The sequence below is a fragment of the Annulohypoxylon truncatum genome (genome assembly GCF_022578515.1).
Source record: "Annulohypoxylon truncatum strain CBS 140777 unplaced genomic scaffold F4807scaffold_16, whole genome shotgun sequence".
NCBI classification, from domain to species: Eukaryota; Fungi; Ascomycota; class Sordariomycetes; order Xylariales; family Hypoxylaceae; genus Annulohypoxylon; species Annulohypoxylon truncatum.
This window is the reverse complement of record NW_025953802.1, coordinates 275,380-295,629: the sequence shown is the minus strand read 5'-3', so window position 1 is coordinate 295,629 and position 20,250 is coordinate 275,380. Positions and strand designations below refer to the sequence as shown.

Sequence of the window (20,250 nt, the reverse complement as noted above, 5' to 3'; positions counted from 1 at the left end):
ACTATTTTGACGTTGTACAACCCCTGAGGTAACAAAATTAAATATCTAGCAGATTATTGAAGGTTGCTATACAGCCACTACCCAACGATGTGACAGTAGCAGTGGCAGTACCAACATAGCCCACAATTGTTATATTGTTCATCATGATAATATGTAGAGCTGTTATACATAACCCGTTCGGTGTATATGTTGAAGATACTTGCTCAGCTTTATATGTAACAAATTCAGGCATGTTTCATTCGTCTTAGGACTATTCTAAGACACACTTTAAAGAGATTTGCCCGGGAGACATGAAGGCAAGATATTGGGTTAATAGGAAATTAGGATATATATCTCCCTAAAAATTCACATGTTTAGATGCTCGAATTGAATTAATATTTATATTTACCTCTATAGTAATAGAGTTCCAACTTACATGTTGTTGAAACTGAAACTTTCTTCATCGAGCGTCAGGTGCTTGTCTTACCAGTGATGTCATCCGAGTCCCCACTAAACGTAAACCCGAGCCTGACGTACCACTCAGATAGTGCGACCTACACCCAACCTACATCTCGAGGAAAGCCATACATTAGTCCCTAAGCCCACAATATCCCACCTTCAGCTTTTCGAAAGATGAAGCTATCGACGCTATACACCATCCACCTGCTAGCCGCGACCGCATGCGCCCAACTTCCGTACGGCATCACCCTCAAACAGCCCAAAATGCCCCAAAAGCCGCTCATGGACCTCGGCCCCGTCGTGCCGCCCGACTCCTCGCAGCAGCCGGACGGCTCCAAGCAACCGTCGCCGCAACCGCCGCAGCAGGGCGGCGTGCTGATCTCGGACGTGATGGGGCGCGACCGCAGCATCAACATCTTCGCGGGGTTCACGCGGGACGTGGGGACGGTGTCGTCGCGGCTCGACGACGGCGCGCGCAACAGCACCGTCCTGGCCCCGCGCAACTCCGCCGTCGAGGCCCTGCCCCGCAAGCCGTGGGAGGACCCCAGGGACTACAATGCCCTGGGCGCGAACGCGTACGAGGGCGGCGACGGCCAGGATAGGGCGCGTAGGAATCTGATGAGGTTCGTCGAGGCGCATGTCGTGCCCGCGAGCCCGTGGGCGGAGAAGGAGAGGGTCAAGACACTGTTGCAGGGCGATAGGGAGATTTGGTGGGAGATGAAGGATGGGGTTAAAGTGGTAAGTTGCTGAGTTGGATTTGGTGGTGTTTGGAGAGGGGATGCTTACTAATGGTAACGCAGATACAACCTGATGGGATCGAAGTTGATAGCGTTGCCAGCCGAGTTGGCAATGGTGAGCTATGGATCTTGAAAGGAGTTCGGAATTACGCTTAATCGAGTACCTGGCGAGTTTGGGGCAGAAGATCATGGTTCTATCCGGTTCTATCTTGGCTTCATTACACGCGGCATAAGTATGGAGTTGTGTCTCTAGGGACGTTTGTCTTGTGTGCTAGTTATTGGTTCTATGAAGTGTATGATGGTCTTTAAGTTATCAAGAATGATTAGGTACTGTGCATATATGGGCTCGGCTTTTCTAAGTTTGCCTGGGGATTGGACGGAGTTTGGGAGGATTATGACATGTTATATCTAATATTTATCTTGATGATTAGAACCTAGGTATACCTTTTCTGATAGCATGGTTCGAGCAGTACACATCGCAATGGATACCATAGAATGACTACCTATGTTGGGGTCCAAGCTGATCATTTTATCCCTTTAGATATCAGTGAAAATTAGGAAGTATACCTGCTTTCATAGCACTTAACTTCTAAACAATAGAGTTCATTAAATGCTTTAACATAGGTACTAAATACATATATCGTTACGATAAGACATACTATACAGCACATTTACCTATTTTGCTAGTGTGCATCAACAAGCCAATGAAGATCGAGTTATTAGTCAAACGAGATATCGAGTTGCACGATCTCTGCCAGGGTCCCTAGATATTAAGCAAAGCTTTATTGCAATGATTTTGATCATGTCCTTATGTAGTTATGTTAAACCACAAGGTTTAGAGAACTTTACTATAAGGCAAGTTTGTTGGGAAGTCTGGTGACAATGTTCATAACGATAGATTGGTTTGCTTCAATGACGTGATGTGAACAGACTACGGCTGATAAGATAAGAATAACCTTCCCTTCCGAAACGGAACACGCCAGCTAGACGCTAAGCTAAATCAGGAACAATAAGAAATTAGTGGGTCACTTCACCAGGACAACTTATGTGTTTTCTTATCTGCACGTGATATTCTCATAGAATAAAATGGGCCTCATGCTTTTCCGACTGTTATCGCGCGTCGCCGATCGCACTGAGGAAAGTCCCCCAAAGCCGCGACAGCTTGATCTCATCTGTCTAGCTTTTTAACCTTTCCCACCACCAAGCTTTGTCGATATCACTTCTACTATTACACTTTCGTTTCTATACGCGAGACTCCATCCATGTAGGAAGTAAGTCTATTTCACCTTTCGAATCGGTAGAATTAATCTTTGTTTTTCTTGTTGTCTTCTCTTGGTTGGATACGATGGTCCTGGGATTCTTCGCTTTCTCCGACCGTCGATCTCCTGAGCTGCTTCACTGAGTTTCGTCCCTATCGACGCGCGCACATTCTTGTATCTTACATGAAAGGCCATCCTGGCTAACACAGTCGTCTCTTAGATCTGCGCTTTTGAAGAGAAATGAATGCGCATCCCGAAGACATGTCGCACCGCGACCGCGAGTCGGTCGAGCGGCACCAAAGAGAACAGTTTCCAGCTGGAACCCCTCGACAGAGCAACACTGCGTCCCTTCAAATCCACCAACCCGTAGCCTCGCGCCTCCCTGGCGCCATCCACAGCCCTGGTGGTCTACTTGCGACTCATGGAGGTTCAGGACCTCCTATTCCCCTCGGTGCTCCTTCAGGTCCCGTAAACTCCTTTGGTGGTCCATTGCAAGCCGATTCCAATCGATCGATCCCACACAACGCGCAGAATGCCTCGAACCAGATGTTCGGAGCTATAGGTGGACATAACCAAGGCCCTCCCAGCTCTTCTGCGCCCTCTAATCATCTATTCGGCGGTCCTCTACAACAAGATGGCAACCGCGCCTCTCAGAATATCCCATTTGGCAGCAGTGGTGGTGCGATTCCCGGAGGAGCGCACGCGATCCCTAGTGGTAATGCCGGTGGTATGCCACAGGGACAACAACCTATACTTAATGTAAGTTATATACACATGTTTAATTCTCGTCTATTTGGTGGGAGTTAGGAGGCAGTCTCACCCTGACTCCTATCCCTGTGCCGGCCGTATCCCTCCTTGTGCGTTTGGATCGCTGCTATTATCGCTGCTGCCATTGTAGGGCACATTCACATTACACCTTATATAGATATTGCCACTCTACTTCTTTCCTTCCACATCTTTCACCTTTCCTGCCTACAGGTATACAAACATTGTACATGAAAGAAACCAAGTTTAATGTCCTATATATCCTTTTGACAACTCATCATATACGGGATACCGTCTCTTCTCTATTAAGGCCCTTTCAACGTACTATCTCTGTTTTGTTTACCTACTTTTATCGAAGTAGCTCTCGGTTTATTAAGATGGACGATTTCGGTAAAACGCGTTGGATAGGTCTGGATCCAACGATGATGCCTTGGAGTTGGACGCCAAATGTTCGATAATCCATTGACTGCGATGACCGCACAGATACTGATATTTGATTGTCTATTTACTAATATACAGTCTTCGCAGGATGCCCTAAGTTACCTAGACCAAGTCAAGGTACAGTTTGCCGACCAGCCGGATGTCTACAACAAGTTCCTTGATATAATGAAAGACTTCAAGAGTCAAACGTTAGTTCATATCCTGAAATAAATGTAGAATAGCATAGGAGCTAACTTGTAGATCTAGTATTGACACGCCGGGGGTTATTAATCGTGTGTCGGAACTTTTTGCGGGGCATCCAAATCTCATCCAAGGCTTCAATACTTTTCTTCCTCCTGGATACAGAATCGAGTGCGGTGCAGGCAACGACCCAAACACTATTCGGGTAACTACGCCCATGGGAACGACGGTACAGTCGATAACAGGTAGAGCGAACCAAGGTGACGGCGCGCATGGCCAGCCGGGCACGAATGGACCATTTTTCAATCACCGCGGTAACAACTGGCAACAACATCCACAGCCACAACATAGCATCGAAAGCCCCGAAGCTTCTTTCAGCGCGCCCGTAGTAGCAAGTGGTCAGAGTCTATTTGCAGCCGGTCAAGCCCAAGGCTCAAATTTCGAAGGACCGGCTTCCGCTGCCCAGCAACACCGAAGTACGCCGCAAGTACAAAATAACTCGACTACACCGAACGCGCCTACAACTCGCAACGCACTCACTCCTACCCCGAGCGGCTCTCAAGGCGGGCCTAGCAGCGGCAACCAACAAGCAAATATGGAAAAGAGAGGGCCGGTTGAATTCAACCACGCCATAAGTTATGTGAACAAAATAAAGGTGAGATAAACATGAAGAATATGCTGCAGCTTCTCCTTCACACTCTTCCCCCCACACATAATAATGTGCACATTATAAAAATAAAAATAAAAAGTAGCCTCAATAGTGGATTAGAAGAATATCTACTGACCTGTGCGCCTAGAACCGCTTTCAGGACAAGCCTGAAATTTACAAACAATTCCTCGAGATCTTGCAGACGTATCAACGCGAACAAAAACCCATCCAAGACGTTTATGCGCAAGTCACCACTTTATTCAACACTGCACCTGATCTTTTAGAAGATTTCAAACAGTTCCTTCCCGAATCAGCCGCATCGAACAAAACCAACGGTGCAAAGGCAGAAGACGTCTTTGCTATGACGGCCGGCCTCACTCAAACCACCCCACAACCCAATCACAGCATGAGGGACGGCCAGAAGATGCCCCCAGTTGGAGCTTTTGCACCTCCTGCCAGTGCGAGCAAAGATAACCGAAAGCGTCCTCGTAACGATAAACAAGTTCCTCCTCCTGCAGCCGCAATGGCCGATAGCCCAGCACCGGGATCTCGCTCGATTCCTGGAGTCGGCCCCGTAAGCAAGCGTCCAAAACTCAACCACAAGCCCTTGCCCACGGATGCGCCGACCATTGAGCCGACACTTACCCCCATTCTTCCCGAGCCTTTGCCTCCTACCTCCTCGGCGAATGCGACTCCCGATGAACTGGGTTTCTTCGAGAAGGTTAAGAAGTACATCGGAAACCGTTCGACCATGAACGAGTTTTTGAAGCTCTGCAATATGTACTCGCAGAGTCTCATCGACACCAATGATCTGGTCCACAAAGCTAGCCAATTTATTGGCGGAAATAGCGAGCTCATGACCTGGTTTAAGGGATTTGTAGGTTATGAAGGTGTAGATGAGATCATCGAGAATCGACCCAGGCCTCCTGTCGAAAAAGTCTCGCTGAGTAATTGCCGGGCCATTGGGCCAAGCTACCGGCTATTGCCCCGTAGAGTGAGTATAATATTCTAATGCTTAAGGGTGGAATTATTTACTGATTGGTCTATTATAGGAGAAGCTAAAGCCTTGCGGCGGCAGGGACGAGATGTGCAACGCTGTGCTCAACGACGAGTGGGCATCTCACCCAACTTGGGCCTCTGAAGACTCCGGTTTTGTAGCCCATCGCAAGAACGCCTTTGAGGAAGGTCTTCATCGGATTGAAGAGGAACGCCACGATTACGACTTTAACATCGAGGCCAACGTTAAGTGCATCCAGTTGTTAGAGCCGATCGCCCAGCAGATGTTGAACCTGACTGCTCAAGAGCGAGAAACGTTCCAGATGCCACCGGGACTTGGAGGCTCGAGCACTTCGATTTTCAAGCGTGTCCTGAAGAAGATATATGGCAATGAGAAAGGACTCGAGGTTGTTTCCGACATGTTTACGGATCCCTTCGCTGTCGTTCCTGTCGTGCTCGCGCGGCTCAAGCAGAAGGATGAGGAATGGCGATTTACTCAGCGAGAGTGGGAGAAAGTATGGCAGGCACAGACAGAGATCATGCACCTCAAGAGCCTTGACCATATGGGCATCCAAGTCAAACAGAACGACAAGCGTAACCTCTCTGCTAAGCATCTCGTAGATGTCATCAAGACGAAACACGAGGAGCAGCGACGTCTGCGTAGCTCAAAGAATACGGTCCCTCGATATCAGTTTAGTTACGAGCTTGGCGATCGCGAGGTTATTCTAGATCTACTGCGATTCATGGTCCTTTATGGTACGAACAATGGTCATCACAGTGCAACTGAGAAGGAACGCATTGTTGATTTCTTTGAGTTCTTCATACCTCAATTCTTCGAATTACCCGAGGATAAGGTCCAAGAACGACTTCATGATATTGATCGCGAGTCTGGAGAGGAGGATACCGAGGAGCAACTCCCGGCAGAGTTAACCAATGGTCGTACCAGACGGAATGGAAAGAAATCCGACTTGCTCCGTGGTGTACTGGATCCCGGCCGTAATGGTACGAAGACCAGGAACCAGAAGGAGGATAGCGCTGCGTCTGGTAGTAAAGAGACGACACCCGATGCTGGTTCTGCAAATGAAGAGGAGATGGTTGACGCCCCCGATGATCCCGTCCCGGCAGAGCATTCTAACGAACGATGGCTACCGACTGTGCCGCGGGCGACAGTCGTGAAGGGTGATAGCTCGCTGCTGGATGCCGATGGCGAGTTGAAGGCAGATGGATTCTTCCCTCGCCCGTGGTATAATTTCTTCTGCAACCAGACCATCTTTGTCTTCTTTACTGTCTTTCAGACACTGTATAGACGCTTGAAGGCCGTCAAGGATAGCAAGAACAGCGTCTCGGAAGAAATTATCCGATCAAAGAGTAAGAAGCCAGCTAAAGAGCTTGGTATTGCGATCAACGAGATCAACTACTTTGACGAGAATGATCCTGCTTCCTTCTGGCCTAAGACGGTCGAGCTGATCGAGGACTACATTACTGGGGAGATCGATGAGAACCGTTATCAAGAAGTCCTCCGTCATTACTACCTCAAGAAGGGTTGGACTTTGTACACGATTCAAGATCTCCTTAGAACCCTATGCCGTCTCTCCCTCACTTGTACGAGCCCGGATTCAAAGGAAAAGACTCCTGATCTTATCAACCATTTCCTGAACAGCCGTCACAACGAAGAGACTAGTTATCAGACAGAGATCAGTGCACGGAAGTACGCAGAGAAATGCATCAAGGATGGTGATATGTTTGTCATCTGCTGGGTATGTATAATTATAGGTCTTGCTCCCTTACGTGGTCAGTCGCTAATATTTATGTCTAGTTCCCTCAGAAACATGAGGCTACAGTCCGTTGGTTGCAACGTGACGAGACAACCTTCTACATGGACGAGATGGAACTTCGCGAGAGATGGCAGTACTACATATCCTCGTACATGCGGGTTGAACCGACTGAAGGCGTTGCTAGGGCCCGTCTTCAGAAAACGGTTCTCGCCCGCAATCTCCCATCTAGCGAAGGTGATTCGGACGATGGCGATGTACCAAAGCCATTGGCCTATGATGAGGGGTTGATTTTACGTATCTGTCTGAATTCCAACAAGATCGTCTGGGAGAAGAACACATCGGAGTACTTTATCTATACTGCCGAACCGGAGGACGAAAAGGAAAAGATCGCTGCAGACGAGTACCGTCGTGCCCTTACCGAGCACCGCGAACAACGATTCAGAGAGAAGATGGTAATGAACAATTCTTGGATGCGAGGTAACAGCCAAGACGAAGTTCAGAAGGTCAACGAGAAGTTCCAGAAGTGGTTGAAGGATGGTGTCTCGCCTAATACCAACGGCCGAGGAGATGACGTCGACAACACGGAAGGAGTTGAATAAGTCGGGAAATCCCTGTGACTTTTGCATGTTCATTTCGATTCGCCTACGAGGCATATCTCAGGAGTAATCAGACGGTGGTGGTGAATTTTGATGATAAGCAAAAGGCATCATGGCAGGCGTTTGGCGAAGAACTTTATGCAGACGTCCTTTTTGCCTTTCATGTTCAGGCAGTCTCGTTTCTCATTTGCTGCACGATGGCGAGACTAGTACCGGCGGAATAAGCCGAGGTCGACTTAGGTGGACAGGATCATTGCTCCTATTTGCTGTTTTTTTCCCTTTTACTTTGCTTGTATGTACTATAGGACGACGAATTCACAAAACTTGGCATTTATCTTTAATAACTCTGCGTGATTATGTCTTCCTCCTTCTGTAATTTTGTTCCGCAGCTATGGTAAGTGGAGAAGATGGAACATGTTCAATCGCGGAGTACGCTATAATCTCACCTAGTACTTTACAATGCAACATCACATTAACTTATACACATATCTGAGAAAAAATTGGAATTATCTAGTTTGTACTTATTGATCCCCGATATACGGCGGATGGATGGGAAAAGGCATATGCGCCCCAAGGCAGTAAATGTCTATTTTGGGTCATCCCTCACGTTCGCGTAAATGGCATCCGTATATTCTCCGTCCCTCATCCCATCCACCCTCCTGATTTAACCGAGGGCCCTCGCCTCTTCCTCGACATTCCTGTCGAAACATACCGTCTGGTCCGGTTCAACCCAACCCAACCCAACCCAAACCCATCCATATCATTCATATGCGAGAATCTCTTCTCTTGTGGGTTCCCGTACCTTCGTCGTTGCTATCGCCTAGTCATTGCAGGCTCTCGATGACAATGGCGCTAGCACCACCACCGCCGTTGCAGATACCAGCAACGCCGATCTTAGCCTTCTTCTCGCGCAGGACGGTGGTCAGGGTCGTCACGATGCGGGCGCCGGAGCAGCCAAGCGGGTGGCCGATAGCGACGGAGCCACCGAACACGTTGACCTTGTCGGAAGACAAGCCCAGGAGCTTCATGTTGGCCAGCGCGACGACGGAGAAGGCCTCGTTGATCTCGTAGAAATCGACGTCGGCGTCCGTGATGCCGGCGTGCTTGATGGCCTTGGGGATGGCCAGCGCGGGCGCGGTGGTGAAGCGCTCGGGCTCGCGGGCGGCGTCGCCCCAGCCGCGGATCTTGGCGATGGGGGTGACGCCGAGCTCCTTGACCTTGGCCTCGGACATGAGGACGAGGGCGGCGGCGCCGTCGTTGAGCGGCGCGGCGTTGGCGGCGGTGACGGTGCCGCCCTGGGGCTTGAACACCGGGCGTACGGTCTTCAGCTTGTCGGCGTTGAGGTTCTTGACCTCCTCGTCGGTGGTAATCTTGACGGCGGGCTTGCCGCGGCCGCCGCTGACCTCGACGGGCACGATCTCGGCGGCGAAGACGCCGTCGGCGGTGGCCTTCTGGGCGCGCGTGTACGTCTCGATGGCGTAGGCGTCCTGCTGCTCGCGGGTGATGGCGTGGTCGTCGGCGCACAGCTCACCGGAGACGCCCATGTGTTCCTTTTTGCCGTAGGCGTCGGTCAGGCCGTCCTTCAGCATGCCGTCGACGAGGGTCTGGTCGCCGAACTTGGCGCCGTTGCGCAGCGTCTGCAGGTAGTGCGGCACGTTGGACATGGACTCGGCGCCGCCGGCGACGACGATGGACGCGTTCCCCGTGATGATGGTCTGCGCGCCGAGGATGATGGCCTTGAGGCCCGAGGCGCACACCTTGTTCACGCCCGTGCAGACGACGGAGTCCGGGATGCCGGCGCCGAGGGCGCATTGTCGGGCGGGTGCTTGGCCGAGACTGGAGGAAAAGAAAGGTGGATTGTTAGTTGGGCTCTGCTATGATCGATCGACTGATCTTCCGTTGGGTAGGGAGAGGGAGTGGGGACCTACTTGGCGGACAGCACATTGCCGAAGAAGACCTCCTCTACATCTTTAGGCTGGATCTGGGGGACTCGCTCGATGGCAGCTGTGGATGGTCGTGTGAGTTGACGATAGCTATGAATATGCTTTTACACAGCCTGGAGAGAGTTGGACATACCCTTGATAGCGTGAGATCCTAGCTGGGTGGCACTGAGACTCGACAGTGTTCTAGCAAATTCAGGGGTAAGTTTCATGGAACAGATGGTAAAAGGGGGAGGGGTTAGGGGTAGGGGAGATGGTACCCTAAGAACGAGCCCACAGGCGTTCGAGCAGCTGAAACGATATAAACGGTAGGGAGGCCAGACATGTTTGAACGGGATTAGATGAACAGGCACTAAAGGCGCGGGACGGTGCTTGAAGCTTGGAGGAAAAAGAAATGTTAAAAAGCAACTTCTACTCCTTACACGGTTATTAATGTATTTGTTTTCTCTAAGAAGTAAAAGTTGTTGAGCTAAGTATTGGGAACACAAGTAAATAAAAAGTTCACCGCCCCAGCTAAACTCTGGACCCCTCCTCTCCGATAATCTTTACTCGCGCGGAATTGGCCTAACAAGGTACCTCCCGAGTCCAAAGGCAGGGTCTTACCAAATGGGGTAGTGGGGTTGTCACCGCGTTCCTGAGATTGGTCGACTAGTGCAAGTAACCGTTGGTGGGGTCAAGTAAAGCCCCAGCGATAGACCGCTTATCGGAGAATGCCAGTCTGCCAATTTACTCGGCTCCAGCCTTGTCACTAGCCACTACAGATTTTGACTTTGCCACAGTTAAGGCCCACTATAGACCCACTCGATACGCGCTTCTAATCAGCCTTGCATCGAGATTCTGTAACTTTTTTTGACCGTGACATCAATCTTTAACTTTCACATCGCATAAACCCAATTGACCTACTCCCGACACTTCTCGACGCCATGGATGACCTTTATGATGAGTTAGTACTGCTAAGAATTCCTCAATTGTTCATTGACTAACAGCTTTGTAAAGATTCGGAAATTTTATCGGCGAGGATGCCGAAGCATCTGAGGAAGAATCCGAGCGTGGAGTCGACCTGGACGCGTATATCGACGACAATGTCCCCGAGGAAGCGCCAGAAACCACAGGGCAGGAATTGATGGAAATAGACGACGGTCCATCAAATGCGGTGATATTACACGAAGATAAACAATACTACCCGTCGGCGGAACAGGTCTATGGTCCAGATGTCGAGATATTAGTCGAAGAAGAGGATGCGCAACCGTTATCACAGCCCATTGTCGCGCCTGTTGAGGTGAAGAAGTTTTCTATCGAAGAAGAAGACCTTCCTCCAGTCCACTTCGACCGCAACTTCATGACCGATCTCATGAACTTCCCCGACCAAATACGGAATATTGCCCTAGCTGGAGACCTCCATCATGGCAAGACCGCATTCATGGATATGCTGGTCCTTGAGACGCACGATATCGCTGATAGATTAGAGAAGCGACAGGGAAAGAAGAGAGATGAGCAACTACGATATACCGATACCCATGTCGTGGAGAGGGAAAGAGGTGTCTCCGTGAAGGCGGCCCCTATGAGCCTAGTACTGCAAAGTACCAAGGGCAAATCACATTTATTCAACATCATAGATACCCCGGGTCATGTTAATTTCGTCGATGAAGTTGCATCAGCATTACGGCTCGTGGATGGTGTTGCGCTGGTGGTGGACGTGGTGGAAGGTGTCCAAGTCAACACGGAGCAGATCATCAAACACGCAGTGCTCGAAGATATCCCGATGACGCTAATAATTAACAAGATGGATAGACTAATACTGGAGCTGAGACTACCGCCTAGTGACGCCTACTTCAAATTAAAGCACGTTGTCGAGGAGGTGAACACCATCGTCGAAAACACTCGGCCCGGCTCGGGCGAGAAACTACGATTAAGTCCAGAGAAGGGAAATGTCCTGTTCGCGTGCAGTGAGATGGGCTGGTGCTTCACATTACAATCGTTCGCGAAGATGTACGCGGACAGCTTCCCCGGCGTGAATACGGAGGAATTCGCAAAACGACTCTGGGGTGATATCTACTTCAACCCGAAGAAGCGATCGTTCAGCAGGAAACCCCTGCCGGGCGAGCAAGGTGCTAGGAGGTCTTTCATACACTTTGTGCTCGAACCCATCTACAAAGTCTTCTCCCACACCATCAGTCAGAGTCCTGACGAGCTCAAGGGGGTTCTAGCAACGTTGGGCATAACGCTCAAGCCATCGCAATACAAGACAGATGCGAAAGTGCTTCTGAAGCTAGTCTGTGAACAATTTTTTGGACCGTCGACTGGCTTTGTCGATATGATCGTCAAAAATGTCCCATCTCCATTAGAGGCAGCTCAGCACAAGTTGGAACAGTACTATACTGGCCCCTTAGACACCAAGGTAGCCGAGTCTATGAAGAAGTGTGATCAGGATGGTCCCCTAGTGATACATATCACAAAGCTCTTCAACTCTGCTGATGCCAAAAGTTTCTACTCTTTCGGCCGAGTGATGAGTGGTATTGCTCGACCTGGAATGCAAGTAAGAGTTCTTGGAGAGGGCTATTCTATCGACGATGAGGAGGATATGGCTATGGCAACCATCGCGGATGTCTATATTGCTGAAACGCGATATAACGTCCAGACCAGTGGTGTCCCTGCAGGAAACTGGGTGCTTCTGAGCGGCGTCGATAACTCGATCGTGAAGTCGGCAACAATAGTACCACCGAAATTGGAAGATGACGAAGAAGCATACATCTTCAGGCCAGTCACACATTTCACCGAGTCGGTTCTGAAGGTAGCAGTCGAACCCATCAACCCGTCGGAACTCCCAAAGATGCTTGACGGCCTGAGGAAGATCAACAAGAGCTACCCTCTAATTACGACGAAGGTCGAGGAGTCAGGCGAGCACATCATCCTGGGCACAGGAGAACTCTACATGGACTGCGTGCTTCATGACCTGCGACGACTGTATGCAACGATGGAGCTCAAGGTGTCGGATCCCGTCACGCGCTTCTGCGAGACAGTTGACGAGATGTCCGCTACCAAATGTTACGCTATTACCCCGAACAAGAAGAATAAGATTACTATGGTCGCCGAGCCGCTCGACGACGGAATCGCGGAAGATATCGAGAGCGGCCGTGTCAAGATGCAGGACGGTGCCCGAAAAGTGGGCAAGTTCTTCCAGGACAAGTACGGGTGGGATCTTCTGGCGGCGAGGAGTATTTGGGCATTCGGGCCGGATGAGAAAGGACCTAACATATTGCAGGACGACACACTTGAGGTACGTCGACTAGTTTGCTGTTTTCCCCCACCCACTGTGACCTCGAAAGCTCGGCGTCTTACTACACAGACGAATCCTGTCGCGCGGAGTGTTACCTCGCGGGGTCCGCATGCGGCAATACCTTCGCGGGCCTCTGCAGTTATTCGTGGTTTCAGCCTCAGGATTCTAGAATTTCCCTTCTACGTTTGAGTGGCACCTAATTATTTCGGCAGGTGGATAAGACGCTTCTGAGAAGCGTGCGAGAGACCATTCGCCAAGGCTTCAGTTGGGCTACCCGAGAAGGTCCTCTGTGTGAAGAACGTGAGTACCTACATCCCGTCGCATTTCTATATTGCCATTCCTACCCAACCCCTGTGTCTCAACCCCACGGTTTCAACCACCACCCATCTAGAACGTCTGAGCTCCAAGCTGCTCGGACTGCTTTCTACATGTCGGCTGCCCCCAACATTCCACGTCGGCAAGGTCGTCGTCATTTTAGCACACGTTTTCCCATGCGCCAACGACATATGCATTAGGATGGTAGTAAAGTTGTCGTGCTATTTTTGGCATCGTATTTCATGCCACCCACTCCAAGATACCAAGTTGTTACTCGTCAATGACCGTGTAACCCGGCGTGATGGCAAAATCTGGGGATAAAGTTATCACGATGTGCAACTTCATAGATCCCGAGGCATGGCTACAACCCATGTCCATCCCGCTGCCAAGTAAGCTGCGGGATTAGGAACCCTGCTACTCCCTGCATTTTTACAGATTCGATCAGACTTCGTCAATCGATCCCATAAGGCAAAGTCGCTCCAGCCCACTCTTGCCTTGATTTGGCTCCAGGGGGTACGCGGCAACTAATATTTCTGCGGTCGCTGCATCACATGCCCTTATTTTCACATCATCGCGTCGACGTCGCTTTGACTAGGGATCTACTCCGAGAATGACCACTGATGCATCTTCATACACCGTATCCGACTTAGTAGTCTTACAGTACCACGCAGACGCGAATCAACAACATCATGACGTCGCAATTTCGTATAGATAAATTACTAACTTTGATACAGCGATCCGCAATACCAAGTTCCGCATCATGGACGTGTCATTAGCACAGGAGGCGATCTTTCGAGGTGGTGGTCAGATCATCCCGACGGCGCGCCGCACCTGCTACAGTTCGTTCTTGATGGCGTCGCCGCGGCTTATGGAGCCTCTATATGCGTGCTCGATGACAGGTCCCCAGGACGCAGTACCCGTGCTGTACAATGTGCTCGCGCGCCGCCGCGGACATGTCTTGGCCGACGGGCCTATCGCCGGGACTCCACTATACCGCGTCAACGGGCTGATTCCCGTTATCGATTCTTTCGGGTTCGAGACGGACGTAAGAATCCAGACCCAGGGACAGGCTATGGTTAGTCTTGTTTTCGATAAGTGGCAGAAGGTGCCCGGTGATCCGCTTGACAAGGAGGTTGTTCTACGACCGCTGCAACCGGCTGAAGCCCAAGCTACGGCGAGGGATTTCGTGCTTAAGACAAGACGGAGAAAGGGGTTGAGCGAGGACGTGAGCGTGGCGAAGTTCCTCGAGCCCGAGTTTTATCAGAGTCTGATGGAGAGTGGGACTTTGGGGAGCCCGTGAACGACTCAGGCTCGAGTTAGGGTTCGTTGAGAAGAGGTTAATGAAGACGACGCCATTGTACTATACAGTCAGAGAGTTAATTGCATCGATGGGCTAAAGGTAGTCTCACCAAAACTTGGAAGATGGGTATCAATGACTAGGTAATTAGTCCAGCACGCAGTATTAGTCTAAGAGAGAACTTACAAGGGGATAGTCGATGCCAAGGCTATACCTGGAATATAAAAGAGCACAGACGCACTACTTAACTTGTTCTTAGATACACTATTAAGTCTTGACGCGTATGTTGGAAGGGTCTTAGATCGCAAGTCAAGATCGTACAGGGAAGTCTATCTTTAATGCGTGATTTGCGCAAAATTTACAGGGTGTGCTGGTAAAAGAGCCTCTCGAGAACCCAGTAGAGAAGGCAAGGGGAGGGAAAGAGGTTGATTGGTCACAAGCGAGTAACCCCCCCCCCGCCCCCTTGTCCCGCGTCTGATAGGGCCTCGTGTATACGAGACGAGCCGGCGGCTAGTAACGGTCACGGTAACGGTGGTAGCGGCGGCGGTTACGTAGGCTGGGAATCCAGTAAACCCAGAGATGGGTAAAATCAGGAGTACATAGGTATTTCAGGTAAGAACCAATGAGGGACATGGGGATATGAATCGGATTTTCTCTGGACAACCAACGGTAAAGAAAAGCGCAAGAGATTTTACGAGCAACCAATGGTAAGGCGAGAGTTAGATGACTAGGCACATTAGGGGTAGGTAGTAGCAGAGCCAGTGGTAAAAAAAAACTAGGTAGATAGAGCCAAATTTGCCGGGTTTGTGGTATATGGTACCGTAGAAACCCCACGCGGATCGAGTGCGGTTCGGTACTCGAAGAACGACTTACGTACATACCTAGTAAGGACTTTTTCGTCGAGGTCTGGGCGTGTGAGAAGGGGTGCATGTTTGTCGTGTCAAGTGAGTTTAAAAGCGAGTTCAAGGCGAGTTACGCATAGCGGTAAGGGTAAGCGAGGAATTAGAGATGGGCTAGAGTAGATGTGATGGGTCGGAATGAACCGGATGCCGATATCGATGGTGACTGCATGCACTATGTATGTGCTATGTATGTAGGTAAGTCATGACAGGTATGTATGGGATAGCTAGGTAGGTTAGGGCTAAGGTAGGGGTAGGGGGTAGACAGGTGGATGATGGTGTCGGCACTGTAGAAAAGGGGGGGCCCGCGGACAGTTCCGTAGGAGGAAGGAATACAGGATGTGAAGTAACTTGAGGAATGACATGGCGGGATAGAACAAGGCAATACAGAACCTACGTAGATTATGTCTATGCGCATGTATGTATGTTCTATGTACGTATTTATAGGCAGATGGGTATAGAATCAGAAAAAGAGGTTGAAATAGAATAGGAGAAGATCTACGCTGTCGTCCCTTCCATACCACGCAAGTTGTTTCCTCGCTACGCTGCCGCCCGGCGTTAAATATATCGTCCAACCAACCGACTAGCAGGTTTTGTTGTCTAGTTACCTACCTACATAACCTAAGTAGGTACGGTATACACAGGCGGTAGAGGGGCAAAAGGGGGTGGTGGAGAGTGCCGTGGACCTTCTGGAAAGTTTATCGGTGTATATTTATGCCCCCTAAATGGATTAGGTGTGTCTGATGTTCTGTATGCCGGAGTGACTGATGGTTATGTACTGACTTGTTATGAGGAGCGGAATATGAGGAGTTGACATTGGAATGATGACTACTGGTATCAAGTCTGTCTAGGAAGTTTAGGGGTAGATGATCGTATACCAATCAGAGGATCACCAAGGTTTGAGGTGAAGGAATTTCGACAGGCTACGATCATCACGACAACGATACCAGAGGTATCCTCTTACCGGGATTAGAAGCTGCTTTACGCCGACAAGGTTGTCGCGGGTATGCAGAATAATGATAAGCACCACAGTGGCAAAATAGATAATGAGGGAAGAGTAAGGCTTTCGTCTCAAGTGTCCTTGTGCTCGGAAGCTCTGATGATTGCGGTTCATGATAGGCTCATGTTTCTTCTCTTCCAGCGGAAAAGCGACAGAATGGATATGTCGGGTGAGGAACGGCGAGATCATTGGTCCTACCATTGTCTGACTACCTCAGCGAAAGGGTGGGAGAGGTAGAGGCCTGAACTATGATAGGGGCGTTTCGACACAGCTCCCGAGATCAGAACGGCCATACCAAGCGGAATACACGACATCTAGGGACGAGCTATACAGAAGGATGCCTGAATATCATAGTAGACACTCGTTTTGAAAAGGGGCAACGATACTCAAGATTTTGTTCAAAAGTCCCTTCGGTTTACTATTACTCTTTTTCAATGACTCTGTATATGCAAGACTGTAGATGAAGCTTACTATCGATTGACTGGATTGAGGTCCTTGGAGGGGACCGGCACCGTCGGTTCCCATCCGCCAGTTGGATCGGAAGGACGCTTCCGACGTGCCTTTCATCTTCTGTAAAGCCAGAAGGCATAATTCTAAGGTGATTTGTAGTGGTATACTTGCATGGAGAGTTAAGACGGTAGTAGCAATAGCTATAATTGGTTCTGAATAATAAAAGGGGGATGAACTAGAGGGGAGAAAGATACATGCAATAACAAGCAGCCACATATTGTGAAGAGCCTGCTAAGACTTGCAAGATAGGCGTCACGCGTAGCTAAGCTCGTGTTGTTTCTAAGTTTACTTTCGCGTACCATAGGACCACGACTTGAGATCGACGAGATATGTATATATGGCGTTAGTGGCTAGATTCTGGTATGGTAGGATGGCTACGGACTAGGTTCTAAGTATGTTGGGTCTTTAAAGCAATTAAACATACGGGTCAAATAAGAGTTATACGCAGTAGATGTCGCCCACGTTCGGGCTCTTACCTCTATAGCTCCGACAATGACAGCCTCACTTCGTATCCGCCGTGCCGGGCAGCAGATCCACAGGGAATACGAAGCCCGAAAGGTTCCAAAATCAAGGTAAAAGAGTCGCTGATCATAACATGATTCACGTAATGTCTGGTATTGCTCGGGCTGGCAAGGGGCAATTGAACCGTTTCGGGTTTCCGTTTACAGAAACGCATTAATAATCTTTCTAGAAAGGTTCGCCTCGACGACGACGACTACGAGCCTAGTCCAAGCGCGCTCGGTAGCCGAATTAGGGCTAGACCCATCTGGAGAGCCCCATGAAATCTAATAACATAATTATTTTAAACCTAACCTTATCATAAACATATTGGAACTAGTCTTTGTTCGTGAAGTACCGATTTGTTTACATTCACAAGAAACTCTCGTGGGCTAGAGGTGTCTCGATGAACTTATTATTTGGTCCTATTCTTGGCTACCTAGCCAAGGTATGTCGACGTCACATAGACTGCCATAGACGGATAACTTTTAAGCTTTCCAAGCTTCATAAGCCGTGAGCTGCTTCTATGCCTATGAGATGGCTGCTGAGATCCATCCCGCGTCTGACAGCAAAGGCTCGGCGGTTTAAACCGGTTTTAGACCGGTGTGGGCCTTTTTATGATAGTTGCCATTTCTAGGCCTACCAAGGTGAGTAAAGCCGGCTTTCTATTCTCTGAGTGGGCGATAGCCAGACCGGTATGCATGAATTTCTTGTCTTCGAGAAGCTTGGACGAACACTTCATATTTCAAAGTCGACCGGAGTGACGTGGACATCTTGAAGAGACCGATACATAGGATCATCGTCAGTTTGTACTCCCATGTTGCTTGGTGTTCTATAAGCATTCAATGATCTTTTTAACCTTGGACTATTCCGAATGTAGATCAGTACTGGAAGGTGTCTCAAATGCAAGTCTCCAACATTTTGTCTAGTACTCCCTTGAGGGTGTCATTTTCTAATGCTGCTGCGACTCTTTCCTTGTCTGCTAATTGCTTGTTGACCTGGTCGTCCTGACTGTGGGTTCCCTCCTTAATCACGACATCCACCCGATAATTGGGGGGGAGTGCCTGTTCTAGCCTCACGCGTATACCGAGGCCGATGACGGTTGCAAGTGAGCAATGCGTAATGGTGGGAGTAATCTTGACGAGTACTTGTGTCAAAGTGTTGGGGTCCGCATCTACTGAGGGAGAGGGTGATATATGGATATCGGGCAAATTCACGACTGCTAACTGACCGAGCGATAACGGATGCTCGGGGTCAGAAATAGTAGAGATGAGATCTGCCAAATGTTAGTCATGTTTTTGGAAACACTAAAGACTGAAGAAGACGAATCCAGCTCGTTTTCTATGTTTGATCGTAACCAAGGGACGACTTCAAAACTAAAGGTTTTGACAGGTAGACGTGGGGACAAAATCATGCGACTATTGCATGGGTATGGGGTATCATGATGTGCGACATGTAGGCGACAATGAGGCACAAAGACGATAACCCCGGTAACTCCACAACCTCATCTCATCCCTAACCCAGATGATTTATGATTTCTGATTTTTGTAATGTTTTCCCGGATTGAAAAGATAAATTTAGACGCATAAGTAGGGTTGCCTTACCATATACCTCCTGCTCGTCAATGGGTTCCGCAGCGAATTCGTCGTCACTCTCAGTGTCATCTGACCAGGATGTACCAAAACCGTATAAGGAGTCTGATAGATATTGCGGTTTGCGCATAATGTCTAGGATCTTAGACTCGGCCGTTCTCTGCACTCTCCGACCCTTCTTGCGCTGTCGCGTTGGAAGTTGGGAGGTATTGAGGATGGTGGGATTTGCATTATCCTTCTCCATCTTGATCTTAGTAGTAGTAGTCGTGAGTCGTAATACGAGGAAGTCCCGTTCTTTAACTAGTCCCACAGGTAGCTAGTGTAAAAGCAGTATGTGATTCAGATATGTGAGAAGTTGTCGTGGCAAGAATTATTGTAAGTTGTAAAAAACATTAAACTTTAAAGATTCACGGGTCAGATGAGACAGTACGAAATACATCAAACATCAATGACGGGATGGCAAATTGGCGGGGCATTGCGCGATATTGTTTACCCGATATTTATCTTATCGATCTAATCAATTCATCTTTTTGTCAGCAACTTTCAATTCCAAATGTTACCATTGGCCCCTTGCTCAATAGAGAACTTGCAGAAGTTCAAATGAGGCTCATTCTCAAATATCAGATCCTTCATATCAATTTATCAAAATTTTCATCTACACTCTTCACTATTTTAATGCAAGACTTATATCTTCCCGCCACCCGTGATTAGTCGTCATTTCTTCTCTGCGCTAGATGGTCGATCATTGGCAAAGCTACATCAAAGCACAATCAATTTCTCCAGAATATTCGGTCGATCAATTGCCCCTGAAATTGGGAGCTGATCACCAGCCTATGCCGTCTTCAGCAGATTTTGACGTGAGCACTTGATGCAGTGCGATAGATTTACTCAGGGCTGGATGCAGGGGCTAGGCGTAGGCGGGTACAGTACCGGATATGTGATACAACCGTTACAGCCAGCTGCGAGCTGCGAGCTGCGGCTGTTTCACTGCTTCGAAATTTCATGCGCGACACGTTTGGAGTCGTACCTACTGTCGTACATACTTACGTGGAAAATCCCGTCGTCGCAATGTCGAAACATATTGTG

The 20,250-nt window shown here is 49.1% G+C and overlaps 5 protein-coding genes across 5 annotated transcripts; 3 read left to right on the top strand and 2 right to left on the bottom strand.

The window, feature by feature from the left end:
- Positions 1–367: 367 nt before the first annotated feature.
- Positions 368–1,794, top strand: F4807DRAFT_425853 (uncharacterized protein). Its single transcript, XM_047998006.1, has 2 exons — positions 368–1,176; positions 1,239–1,794. Exons 1-2 carry the CDS (start codon positions 613–615, stop codon positions 1,329–1,331), a joined length of 657 nt encoding a protein of 218 aa, XP_047854201.1. The 5' UTR covers positions 368–612; the 3' UTR covers positions 1,332–1,794.
- A 522-nt stretch (positions 1,795–2,316) lies between these two features.
- Positions 2,317–8,178, top strand: F4807DRAFT_86069 (paired amphipathic helix protein Sin3b). Its single transcript, XM_048003578.1, has 7 exons — positions 2,317–2,446; positions 2,655–3,193; positions 3,728–3,828; positions 3,887–4,475; positions 4,618–5,463; positions 5,522–7,222; positions 7,282–8,178. Exons 2-7 carry the CDS (start codon positions 2,675–2,677, stop codon positions 7,837–7,839), a joined length of 4,314 nt encoding a protein of 1,437 aa, XP_047854200.1. The 5' UTR covers positions 2,317–2,446; positions 2,655–2,674; the 3' UTR covers positions 7,840–8,178.
- F4807DRAFT_425846 (acetyl-CoA acetyltransferase) lies at positions 8,145–10,294 on the bottom strand. Its single transcript, XM_047998005.1, has 4 exons — positions 10,037–10,294; positions 9,913–9,962; positions 9,765–9,840; positions 8,145–9,672 (listed from the first exon to the last, which is right to left on the bottom strand). The coding sequence occupies exons 1-4, from the start codon at positions 10,099–10,101 to the stop codon at positions 8,661–8,663; spliced, it is 1,203 nt and encodes a 400-aa protein (XP_047854199.1). The 5' UTR covers positions 10,102–10,294; the 3' UTR covers positions 8,145–8,660.
- Positions 10,295–10,638: 344 nt separating this feature from the next.
- Positions 10,639–15,165, top strand: F4807DRAFT_425845 (P-loop containing nucleoside triphosphate hydrolase protein). Its single transcript, XM_047998004.1, has 4 exons — positions 10,639–10,719; positions 10,773–13,053; positions 13,266–13,353; positions 14,103–15,165. Exons 1-4 carry the CDS (start codon positions 10,700–10,702, stop codon positions 14,666–14,668), a joined length of 2,955 nt encoding a protein of 984 aa, XP_047854198.1. The 5' UTR covers positions 10,639–10,699; the 3' UTR covers positions 14,669–15,165.
- A 3,002-nt stretch (positions 15,166–18,167) lies between these two features.
- Positions 18,168–19,574, bottom strand: F4807DRAFT_85992 (uncharacterized protein). The gene is made up of 2 exons (XM_048003577.1): positions 19,177–19,574; positions 18,168–18,848 (listed from the first exon to the last, which is right to left on the bottom strand). Exons 1-2 carry the CDS (start codon positions 19,406–19,408, stop codon positions 18,472–18,474), a joined length of 609 nt encoding a protein of 202 aa, XP_047854197.1. The 5' UTR covers positions 19,409–19,574; the 3' UTR covers positions 18,168–18,471.
- Positions 19,575–20,250: the final 676 nt, after the last annotated feature.